Source organism: Hyperoodon ampullatus, assembly GCF_949752795.1.
Source record: "Hyperoodon ampullatus genome assembly, chromosome: 8".
NCBI lineage: Eukaryota > Metazoa > Chordata > Mammalia > Artiodactyla > Ziphiidae > Hyperoodon > Hyperoodon ampullatus.
Window position 1 is genome coordinate 1,003,248 of NC_136921.1, and position 12,222 is coordinate 1,015,469.

The window sequence follows — 12,222 nt, forward strand, 5'->3', positions numbered from 1 at the left end:
AGGGCCCTTCTGCTGTGGCTCCAAGTCTGGGGAGTGGGGGGGACGCTCCTGGAGGGGTATGGGCTCCAGGGCGGCCCCTCACCTGTCTGCGTAGCTCCTGGAGCTGCCGGCGGGCATCTGCCCGTGCCTGCTCTGCCCCCTGCAGAAGGGCCCGCAGCTCGCTGGCCTCCTTTTGAGCCGCTGCCCGGGCCTCCTCCAGGACCAGCACCTTCTGTGCCTTCTCCTCCTTGGAACGCTGAAAGCTGAGCAGAGGGTCACAACCTTGGGCCGGGGAGCTCCCCGGGGGCTCCGGCATCCCCCGAGGTGATGGTCCTGGCCACCCGGCAGGCCACCCGCCTCACTCCAGCCAGACACTGCCCACATCCGATTCGAGTGTCCCGAAGCCCAGCCTCCTGGGGCACACCTCTGTCCGGGTCCGACTGCCCAGCTGGCCGGGCCCCTTGCCGTGTCTCAGCCCCTCTCCCCACTCCCCTCCCTCTAGCCACGCTCCCAGAGACCCAGTGTCCAGCACCCCCGGCACATCTGCTGCTCCCCGGGGAGGGCCGCAGCCCCGGCCAGTCTGTCCTGCCTCTGGTAGGCATCCCGGAGCCACTGACCAGGTCCTTGGCCTCCCTCTGCTCCCCAGCCCTGGGCCGTCTCCTTCTGGCCACCTGGGGCCTGTCTTGCCTGCTGAACGGAACTTCCTGAGGGTGAGGACAGGCCTGGCGGCGTCCCAGCCTCCACCTCCTGTGCCAGCACCGTAGACCCTTTGGACGGGCAGCTGGCACCCTGGGTCCGCTTGGTGTGTCCACTTCACCATCATCTGGCCCAGCTCAATAGGACCAGGGCTGCTCTGTGGGGCGGCTGCCCTACCTGGCCTTCTCCTGCTCGACTCTGTGGAGGGTGACCCGCAGCATGTTCTTCTCTCGGGCCTCGTCCTCCAGTGCCTGGCAGGCGTCCCGGGCCTCCCTGTGCAGCCTCTCCCGGCTCTCCTCGCTGCCCTGCAGCTCCCGGTGCAGGGCGGCCAGCCCCTCCTGGGCCTCGTCCAGCTGTGCCCGCAGCCTCTCGGCCTGGGGAGGAGTGTGTGTCTCTAGGGGCCAGCTGGGGGCCACGGGCCAGGGTCAGCTGTGGCCTCCGGCTCTGCTCTGGCAGCGCCAGTGCCCCCCCGACCCCGGCCCCGGGTCGTCAAGTGCTCGAAGGAGAAGCAGGCAGCCTGGCTTTGCCCACGCCACTGAGGCTGCAGGACGGCTCACGGGGGCCCATCCCAGAGCCCTGGCAGGAGACACCCTGGCCCTTCCTGACCCTGGTGCTGCCCTGTGCTCCCTCCCTGGACCCTGGGGACGTTGGTCACCGGTCAGCAGGGCCTGTGTGGGACACAGCTTCACCCACACATCGGCACTGTCCCCACCTGTGTCCCTCGGGCCGGCTCCTCCCTTCAATAAGGGTGTGGCCCCCGGGCCACCGCCCACCCTGGTGTGGAGAGCAGCCTCAGCAGCCCAGGCTCCTGAGCCCTGCAAGGCCGTGGGCACGTCTACTGCCTCAGGCCTCGGCTCCCTCTCGGTGAGGGAGGGAGTCGGGAGGCCAGGTCTCTGGGCGACGGCGCCCTCAGCGTCCTCTGGCCGCAGCAGGGCCGCTCGGACCGGGCTGTCACTGTCACAGGAGCACGGTTCAAGGTGCCCGCCACAGAATCGAGGGCCTCCTAAACCCCAGGGGTGAGGGCAGCAGAGGCCCCAGGGTGGGAAGGCTGTGGAGCCAGTGGGGACCTCAGGGCCCAGCAGCCCAGACCCTGCCTCAGGCCACTCCGCACCTCTGTGAGCTGACCCGAGGAGGGGGAAGAGGCTGCAGGTGTGTCCTCGTCCCCTGCCAGATCTGCTCCGGGTCCAGAGGGGGACTCCCACCGCGCTGGAGCCAGAACCTGTGTCATCCCCTGCTCCGGGGCCCTCCTCACCCCCTGGCTTCCGGGCAGGGCCTGAGGGCTCCGTGGTTTTGTGGGGCCGAGAGCCGAGCTGAAGCGTCGGTGGCGGTCAGGGTTCCTAAGCGCTCTGGGACACGAGCTGCCTCAGGGCACCCGGGGCTCACCCTCTGGTGGGAGGTGCTGGAGGGAGTGCAGACCCCCGGGAAGGGGCAGCTCAGCCCGACGTGCGGGCTCTGGGGCTCGGCTGGGACCCCTGGTCTCCCCACCGACCACCACCGGCGCACTCTGGAGAAGGCGTGCCCCAGAGGAGGAGGTGGAGGAAGCCGGCGGGGGAAGCCACAAAAACAGAGACATGTCCAGGCGCTGGTTTGCCAGAGCGAGCCCCACTTTGCTGGCTGTTTCAGCGGGACACTGTCCAGGCCCCTGGCCGGCCTGGCTCCCGCGTCCGCTGGCTGTTATTGTTGTTCTGTTTTTGGGAAGGGCCCCCCTCCGCTCCCCTCCCGCCCCCCACATGTGGGAGCCACAACTGTGCAGAGCATTTTCCGCCGAGCTCAGCAGAAATCCACCCCGAAGGTCAAGGACCAGCAAAAGGGCCTATCCGTCATAAAAGAAGCTGTTTTCATTTCCCAGGGCCGAGGAGATGAAAACAAGCAAAACAAACGCGGGGGAGCCCCCCCGCCCCGCCCCCCGCCTCATGAGAACAACCGGCCCTTTTACAGGAATTTTACAGCCAAATCTCTTAATGTGATTATAATAATTATTTCTTTACTAGAAATTGTATAAACAGACTCTTTTGAAATCTCCTGCAGGGAGGTGACCCGAGGGCTCTGCATGGAGGAGGGAAAGCAGGGGAGGGGCTGCTGAGGGGCCCTGGCTTGTGTGTGCGTGTTCACGTGTGTGCGTGCATGTGCAAGCACACACGTGTGTATGCACACAGCATGCGTGTGTGGTGTGTGCGTCTGCACACACCTATGTGCAGACATGCGTGCCCACATGTCCGTTCACACGCATGTGTCATGCTCATACGTGTGAGTACACTCGGAGTCACATGTGCTGCTTGTTGCACATATGTGGTGCCCATATGTGTTTGCGTGTGTGAGTGCTGTGTCCACGCATGAGTGCATGTGTGTGCACGTGTGTGCACGGGGGTGTGGTCTCCATGTGCACAGGCGGTGTATGTATTGCGCGTGATACACACACGCACGCACGCACGCGCGTGTGGACCTCAGGCACGGCTGGGAGAGGCCTGGACGTTCCTCCCGTTTACAGGCTGTGAAAGTGCTATGGTCTCCATGGCGACTCCGGGCCAGCCTGGCGCCTGGGAGGGTCCCCTGGGCTCCGTCTCTCTGCCATGGTTCCCCTTGCCCCCCCACCCGCCCCAGCCTCCCCGTCACCCCGTCCCCATTCTGGGGCCCCTCTCCTTTCTGGGGCGGCCGATCGGGGAACTTGAACTTCCCACGAGGCATTGCTCTCTCCCTTCACCCACCAGCACAAACGTGCCCCCCCTCCCCGGCTCCTCCCCCTGCCGCCCCCAGTGTTAAAATCTCATTCTGCTTCCCCGTGTGGTCGCTGACCGGGCCTGACTTCGAAATCTGTTGAAAGGAGACCTTTCTCTTTGGGGGCCAAAGTAAACAGGCTGTCATGTTCAATCACGCTCTCGTCCTCTCCTGGCCCGGCTCGGGGGGCTGGGGGAGGGCCCGGCCCCTCTCCTCACTCTGCTGGCCGCTCCCCCGCCCGCCTGCCAGCCTTGGCGCCCGGCCCGGGGAGTGCGTGAGGTCGCCGGGCCCCGGGGCCCCTACCCCCGCCCCAATCCCTGTGCCCGCCTGCCCGCCCCCTCCCGGCATCCCCACGTCCCATCAAACCCCCTTCAGAAACACCTCCCCAGCCTGCCCGCCGAGCTCCGCTCGCCCAGGCGCAGCCTGACCCCCACCCCGGCACACCTCACAGGGCTCTGGGGGCCCTGCACCAGCCTCTGGGCCCTGGCGGCGCCCGCGCGTGGCTGCCCCGGGACACCCCACTCACTCTGCGTGTCTCCCCCTGCCCAGGGAGGCCTCGCCCCCCCAGGGCCCGGTCTGGTGGCATCCAGGCCTCACGCTGTGTGCGGGCCGCACCCGCTCAGCAGCGTCTCGCCTGGGCTCTCCCCACGGCTTGCTGGAAGGTGGGTCCTGGATGCAGGTGCCCTCCTACCCCTCAGGTCACACCCTCCTCGCAGGGGCCCCCCCTTCTCGCCCTGCCTCACCTCTCTCCAGGCGCTGCTCCGCTGGGCGGCCATCTCCCGGAGCCTCTTGCCCAGAGCCCTGGCCTCCCTCTGATGGGCCGAGACGGCATCCTCAAAGTGGGCCTGCAGGGCCTTCAGGTCTGCGGTCGTGGCGCTGATGGTGGCCTGGGGGGAGCAGCAAACCAGCCGCAGTGTCAAGCGCGCCTGGCGGTAGGCTCAGGCCCCCACGGGCAGCCACACGCGGTCCTGGGCCAGGCGGGCAGCCCGCTCGGGCCACATAAGGTGGGCCTGGGGCTCTGGATGACCACGGTCAATGCCACCAGTGCCGGTTCCTGAGGGTCTCAGTGGTGAGGGGGGCGGGGCAGAGGCCCCGGTGCGGGGCGGGGAGCTTCCCATGGGAAGGGCTGACTCTGCCCCCTGAACTTTCAAGGAGGCGGGTGGATTGGGGGACGCCCCCAGGCTCTAAGTGTGTGAGTGCCCATGACACGCCCGGGAGGGGTCGGGGGCTCTGCCTGCACCCCCTGGGCAGGGGTCGTCCCTGTTCGGACACGCGGCTACGCTCCGAACTTGGATGTCCATTCGGGCGGGACTCAGCTTGGCCTGAATCTGCTTTCCTGTGGCCACAGCACCCAAGACGCTCCTCTAGTGCCAACCGAGGGGCACCTGGAGCAGGGGGACCTCTGGGCCACAGGCTTGGCCATGGCGGTGCTCGAACCCCCCCTGTCCATGAACGAGGACACCACCTGCTTACCCTGAGCCCGAGGCCCAGCCCAGCCTCCTGGCCAGGACACACCCCCGCCACCCGGCCCAGGGTGGTCTGGGCCCCCAGGGGCAGTTTCCTCCGCAGGGCAAGGGACAGAGCTGGCTTTGTGCTCCAGGGAGGCCTGGTGCCCTGCTGCCCCCCACTGGGTCTCCGGGAGACACCCTTCCCCCACCTCCCCAATTCACAGGCCACTGCCTGAGGGATCTGGCAGGCTGGGGCTCTATCAGGCCAAGCCTCCTGTTCTCGGGGAAGGAACCTCGCTGGTGCCACCTCTGTTCCTGGCCCCTGCTGTCCATCTCCACTGAGAAGTGTCACCTTGGACGGCCAGGTCTGGCTGTGCCCCCAGGACAGCCCTAGCGAGGCTGCAGTGAGTGCTTGGTGTGGCCAAGGTGGGGTGCGAGTGGAAGGACTGCCTCTTCGGGGTCATGAACTGCAGGGCAAAGCCGGGAGCCCCTCCACCTACGGGGGGCTTGCTCGTAGGTCACCCCACAACTGGTGTTTCTTGGCTGGCCTTTCTCCCGACCCTCCCCTCTCAGTGGGTTTTAATTTCCGTTTTCCAAGCCGAGGTGGCAAAAGAACCCTTAATGAGCTCCCGGAAGAGCCCAGCTGGCGGGCAGGCCCCCCAGCCCACCCCCCAGCCCATCCAGCAGGAGACTCAGAGCCGGCGCTAGGGAAGACTCCCAGAGAGGCCCCTCTGCAAGCCGGGGCCTCCGCTCCCGGGTCTTGGGGTCTTTCCTGGCCCCCTGACCACAGGGTGGGCCGAGGGAGCAGCTAGGGGTGGTCGGGGAAAGGAGGCCCCAGCCCCATGGGGCTCCCGCGCCCCTCGCGGCTGTGCCCATGGAGGGGCCGTCCGGCCTCCGGGGTTGGACAGAGCAGGGCGGGGGCTCCAGGGAGAGAGGCTCTTAGGCAACACCTTCCCGGGTGCCAGGAGCTGCCCGGACTGCTCTGCTGGTGCCCCGGGGTCCAGGTCGCTGCATCAGGAGGGGGTGAGGAAACACCCTGGCAGCCAACTCCCAATTGCAACACTCCTTCCCTTGCCCAGCGCCCCTCCCCCCGCTGCCCGCTAGGCGGAAACAAACTGCCTGGCCTCCCCAGGCCTGCCATCTGGGCGTCCTGCCCTCGTCCAGGTCCCCGTGCGGTCACTGAGCACGGCCCCGCTTGTGGGGTCAGAGGGTCGCCACCCAGCCCTGCAGCCTGCGCTCCACCCACTCAGTCGTTCATGGACTCACTGAATCATTAATGCAACACCAGGGGAGCATGTAACCCCGCACCCTTGGGGCTGGGGACACACCAGGGACTGGGGTGAAAAATGAAGGTGGGCAGGCTGGAAGGACAAAGGCAGGGGGCAGAGGAGACATGGCGCTGGCCCAGCTGAGCCGACTGGGTGCGGCTGGAGTCCTGAGCAGCAGGGTCCGGCCCTGCCCTCGACCACCCCCACGACCCGCGGGGGACTGCGTCCCCCGACCTCCCCGTGAGCCATCCCCCCGGCCCCCTCCCCCGTGAGCAGCAGGGCCCTGGCCTCTGTGTCACCCACCCAGGGCCTGGCACCACTCCGTAAACAGGCCGAGGCTACCCTGCCAGTGACCGCAGCGGTGCCCAGCCCCGCCCGTGGGGTGGGCACAGGACCCCAGCGTTGCCACCCCTACTCCCCGGAGTCTTAGTTGCTCTGGCCTGCCCTGTCTCTCCCAGACGTGGGCTCCTGAAGAGGAGTGAGGAGCCCCAGGTGACTCCAGCTGGCTGCCCACAGTGGCCTCTATGCACGTGTGGGCCTCTGTCCACTGGCCCAGGGTGAGCGGCTACCTGCTGGGGTCTCTTCTGGCCCCTTGGTGGATGCCTCCCTCCGGCTCTGCTGGGGATTCCCTATGGGATCCTTTCCGGTGAGCGTTAGCCTCAGTTACAATGCCGGCCTACCCGCTGGGTTTCTCCTTTGGGAGGGGCCTCTCCAGAAAGTCAGCCCCAAGAGGCCCTCGGAGTCTCCTACAGCTATGTTGTGCCACAGGCAGCTGAAGTCAGACAGGGAAGGCCAGGGTCTGGGGGGCTGGCGGGCATAAGCCTGGGTCTGCCCCCTCTGTTGCTGGTGCCAGGCCCTCCCCTCTCTGGCTTCTGCCCAGTGGCACGAGGGTGACTGGCCTGCTGCCCCCCACCCCTGTCCCAACCCATCGCCTTTGCTTCCCGCAGAGACACTGTTCCCTCCCAGCAGGGGATCTGGAGATCCCTGGGGGAAACGGAGGCTCGGGTGGGTTGGGTGGAGGGGATGCATCCCTGGGACCAGGCAGGCAGGGGGCGCCTCTGGGGATCTGCCGCCCCCGCTGGGCTGTGCAGGCGGCCAGGCCAGGTGTCTCGTTCCGGCTGGGGTGCGGGCTCACCTCGGCTCGCTCCTGCCGGCCCTGGGCCTCCTGCTGCACCAGCTCCAGCTCCCACGTGGCCCTGGACAGCTCCTCCCTCAGCTGGCTGGCCTCCGCTTCTCTCAGAGACAGGGCCTGGGCGACAGGGGCGGGGTGCTCGTGAGAGGGCTGGGGGGCTCTGAGGAGAGGCTCAGCAGAATTCTGGGTGCCACGGCCCTGCCAGGACGTAGGTTCTGGGAGGAGGAGCCCCTCAGAGGCAGTTGCATCCTGAGGGGGTGGGTCCAGCTTCCCAGCCCGCACTCAGGCAGCTACCCTACCCCACCGAGGGTGCCCTTCCCCTCCCACCTGCATCTGTCCAATACCTGCTCTTTCCCAACGCAGGTCAGGGGGCTTCACGGGCCACCTCCTCCCTGGAGCCCTCCACCCGCTCCGGGCACAGAGCAGGAACCGCTAGGGGTCCCTAGCCTCCCCGAGTGCTCCGCGTCACTGAGGGTGAGGAGTGCGTGTGAGCCCCCAGAGATGCTGCATTTCACCCACCAGCCCCGAGGTGGGAGGGACCCCTGCTCTGTCATCAGGCTGTGGGGTGGCAGAGATTTGGCAATGCCCGTCAGTCACAAATGCACATCCTCTCCATGCCAGGCCCACTGGGGAGGGCAGCCTGGAGACGTGCATGACCTACGCTCGGGGTCTCCGATGAGTATTTATAATGTTATTTATAATGGCAACAAGACTCCCACCGAAGGGAGGCCAACAGAACAAAGGGGGGTCCCTGCACACGTCGGGGCGTCATGCAGCCATCGAGCTCTGAACACAGTGTGCAAAGACCCCAGATCTGCTGATCCTGAGAAGAGAAAGGCCCAGAACATTGTGTGTCCTCTTCCTCCTTGTGCTACAGAGGCGGGCGTAAGAGTGTGTATTCCCACTTGCTGGCCTGTGCACGGCAGTCTCTGGGAGGAGGTTTGTAACAAAGAGTGTGTCTACTTTTTGCCCTGGGTGCTGGGGGAGCCTCTAAACTCCCGGAATTTCACAGGTGAGGGTTGTCTGTTATTTGTGGACCCTGGGGCCACACCTGAGCTTGTGCTAACACGGTGGTCAGAGCCCTGGGGCAGTGAGCCGCTGAGATCAGCCTGACCACCCAGCCTCTGGGAGGGGGCTGGACCCTGAGTTTAGTCCATCACACCCACACAAGGAAACCCCAATAAAACCCTGGAGCTTACCGGCTGGTAAACACCCTAATGTTTCAGTGGGTGACCTGCCCTGGCTCTGTGGAGAGAGAGCCCGTCCCTGTGTCTCTCCACTGGGCTCGTCCTGGCCTGTGTCCTTTACAATAAAACTAATTGCAAGTGTAATGCTTCCTGGAGTTCTGTGAGTCACCCTAGTGAACAGTTGAAACCGGGGCTCTGCCCTCCCCGGACATTCGTATGATGCTCTTCCTCTACCACAGCCTCCTGACCCTCCTTCAAGCCCCACCCTCGACATGCCATCCTCACTTTCAGGAAGCAGGAGAGCGGAGTGGCCAAGGACACGGTCCCCACTGCCCAGCAGGTGTACCGTGCCACCCTGGGCAAGTTATTCAACGTCTGTGAATCTCTGTTTCCCACCAGTCAAAGGGAGCCGATAAGAGCGTGCACCTCTCAGCATTGTGAGAATCAAACTAGAGATGCAGAGTCTGACAGTAAACCTTGGTTATTCCTGCTACTGTAACTCTTCTCCCGCAATCTGTAGCTTGTACCAACATCTGAGAGTCCTGTCACAGTGTGACAACCCACATGAATGTGTTTACTTGTCTGTTCCATTCACTCAACAGTGCATGCTTCAGGGTGGCACGGAATACTGGAACAGCCTGGACTCAGAGGGTAGCTTTTACCTGCCCAGTGTCTGAATTCCAACAGCCTATGGAATGGGAGGCTGGTCGGGTGGGTGGCTGATGGATGGACACACTGATAGCTGGCTGGCTGGCTGATCAGACGGATGGAGGGATAATCAGACACATGGATAATCAGTGGATATGGATGGGCAGCTGAGTGTGTGGACAGAGAGAAGGATCTTTAAGTGAATGGATGGATGACTGGTTGAGTGAGTGGTTGAATAGATGGATGGTCAGGTGAGTCAATGGATAGTTGTGTGGATGGATAGTTGGATGGATGTTTAAGCAAGTTGATGGCTAGATTTATGGCCAGGTGTGTGAATGGCCAATTGGGTATGTTAATAGATGGCTATGTATGTGGGTAGACAGCTGGGTGTGTGAATAAAGGATGGATATTCAAGTGAACGGATGGATGATGGACAAGGGAGTGGAGGGACAGTGAATTGCATGGATGTATAAATGGGCAGGTAGTTTAGTGGGCAGATGGATGAATGGTTGGATGGATGGATGGATGGATGGATGGATGGATGGATGGATGGATGGACAGGTGGATGGATGGATGGATGGATGGATGAGTGGTTATGTGGATGGATGGACAGATGGTTGGATGGGTAGATGGATGGATGTATAGATGGACAGATGGTTGGATGGGTGCATGGTTGGATGGACAGATGAATGGACGGGTGGATAGATGAATGGGTATATGGATGGATGAACAAATGGTTGGACTGGTGGATGGATGGATGGATGGATGGATGGATGGATGGGTGGATGGGTGGTTGGGTGGATGGATGGATAGGTGGATGGATGGATGGGTGGATGGTAGGTGGGTGAATGTCTGTCCACCAGGGCTGCTGTGGAAGATCAAAGCTGCAATAACAGTGACGTGGAAAGGTTGCCCCCACACCCTCTTGCTGGGTCGCAGAAGGCACAGGGAGCAGACATGAGAACTCCCCACTGCCTCGTGGTCCGCCCATCACCTGCTGCATCTCATGTTCCAGCTGAAGGAGACTCTCATCCCGCTCATGCTTCAGGCTCTGAATTTCCTCCTTCAGAGCCTGCCTCTTGGCTGCACTTTTTGCCACCAGCTCCTTCTCCTGTTCCAGCCTGCGTGCTGCCACTTCCTTCTCCTCTGTCAGAGACAGACTCAGGGTCTCCTGGGCCGAAGAAAAGGGACAGGCTGTGAAGACTCACAGGTCAGGACTCGTAAGACCAGCAGGCGCCTGTGTTCCTGAGTGAGACTGGGTTCATGGGACGTCAGGGCAGGACAGGTGCCCAGGGACTGTCCAGTCCAGCCAGCCTCACGCCGACACCTCACACGCAGTGACATGCGCTGCAAAGGGCTCTCTGGGCTCCAGCGGCTAGCCCCCCCACTCAAGTCACAGCTCAGAAACCTTTCCTGAGCCTCCACAGAGCACCAGGCACCCTGACATGCAAAGTGTGTAAGGACGTGTTACTTGAGGCCTCTGGGCCTGTGACCAGTGGGACACCTCGGAGGGGGACAGAGCTCCGTCCAGGTACGGGCCCTCAGAGCGCGGCCAGGTCAGCCGATGCCTGTGGGCGCCTCTTCCGTGAGGGACAGGGCCCCGGCTGCCCACGCGCACTGTCAAGGGTCCTCCGGCCCAACCTCAGTGTGGCCTGGGCACCCCTGCCACCTGGCTGGTCTCCTGGGCCCCTCCCCAAGTGCCTGCCGTCCCTGGGGACACGGTAGACTCCCGAGAAGCGACCGGGCAGCTGGGGGCTGGTCCCAGGGAGGCAGACCTTCTCCCTCTGGAGCCGGGCTAGATCCTCGAGGTGGGCCAGCGCCTGGCTCTCCAGGGCCAACTGCGTGTCCTGCTCCTGCTGTACCACCTGCTGCAAGAGCCGCCCCACGTCCCCCTGCAGCTTCGTCTCCTGGACCTCCCAGGTGCTCTTCAGCTGCTCCATTTGCACTGTGAAGGGACAGGCGCATCCGACACCCGCCGTGGGGCCCTCCCTCACCCCCACCTCATCCTCCGAACACCCTGCTGCCCTGTAAGCCCCTGTGGAGTGGCAGCCCCCAGCTCTGAGGATACAGCCCAAGCCAGCGGGACAGAGCCCCCCAGGCACCACTGCAGGCACGTGTCCTGATCCCAGCCCGCGCTGGGCAGCCCGCATGCTGCAGGGTGGGCTGAGCAGGGACAGGAACACAGGGGGTGGGACCGGGGGCTGCCACGCTGACCCTGTGGCCACAGCCTATTCTGAGCCTCGGGCCAGCGCTGGCAGCAGCGCCCAACCATCACAGAGAGTAGTGGCACAAGTCATTCAGACACATGAGCTCTAGGCTGTGTTTGGGCCCCTTTGGGGGCCAGGGAGTGGGAGCTGCGCATCAGGGGACGAGCTCATCTAAGGGGTCCTTCTGGGGCTGATCTGGGGACAGGAGCAGAGGGGGCCCATCTGCGGAGCACCTTGCAGGGCCTGCCGGGCCAGCCGCGCACTCTGGGCCTCTCCCTCCAGCTGCTCCTGCTGTGACGCCAGCTGTGACGCCAGCTGTTGGGCCTCAAAGAGGCTGTTCTTCAGGGAGTCTCTCTCGGCCCTGCAGAGAGTCATCAAACAACAGGCGAGTCACTCACGCTGGCGGAGGATCCTGCCAACGAGGGACAGCGTGGAGCCCATTTGCTAGGATGGTGTCCGTCAAGGCTGGAATAATAAATCAGAAAGCAAACAGAGGACAGCTCATTCATCTTAAATCTCTAAGAACAAATTGGACCCTTCATAAAAAATGTTCCAGAAAGCTAAAATGCAAAAACAAAACAAATAGATAACAACTAAGCAACTCAGAACTGTAAAAATAGTAGAAAAATAATCCAGAAGGGTATTTTATAATCTTAAGCAAGACACAAAAGCCAGAAGACAAAAATAAGGAGGCCAACAGATCTGAATACACTGAAAGAGAGGGAGACGGAATTTTTTGTGCAGAAAAGATTCCACAAACCAAGTCAAAAGACAAGGGACAGACTTGGAGAAAATATTTGCACTAAACATGCAAAGGGTGAATATCCATCACATAAAAGAGCTCCTACCAATCAGTGACAGAAAGCGTCTGATCCTACAGAAAAATGAGAACAATGACTGTTATTCACAAAGAAAACACAAATGGTGAATAAACATAAGAAA

The 12,222-nt window shown here is 62.9% G+C and overlaps 1 protein-coding gene across 1 annotated transcript in view; it reads right to left on the reverse strand.

Annotated features, from left to right (window-relative positions):
• Positions 1-12,222, reverse strand: part of CROCC2 (ciliary rootlet coiled-coil, rootletin family member 2) — a gene marked incomplete at both ends in the record, with an annotated part of 68,136 nt that overhangs the window by 19,812 nt on the left and 36,102 nt on the right. The window contains 7 exon segments of the mRNA XM_079709939.1: positions 83-242; positions 853-1,049; positions 4,134-4,277; positions 7,242-7,355; positions 10,068-10,244; positions 10,849-11,018; positions 11,514-11,641. Of these exon segments, the coding sequence (XP_079566065.1) occupies positions 83-242; positions 853-1,049; positions 4,134-4,277; positions 7,242-7,355; positions 10,068-10,244; positions 10,849-11,018; positions 11,514-11,641 (1,090 nt within the window).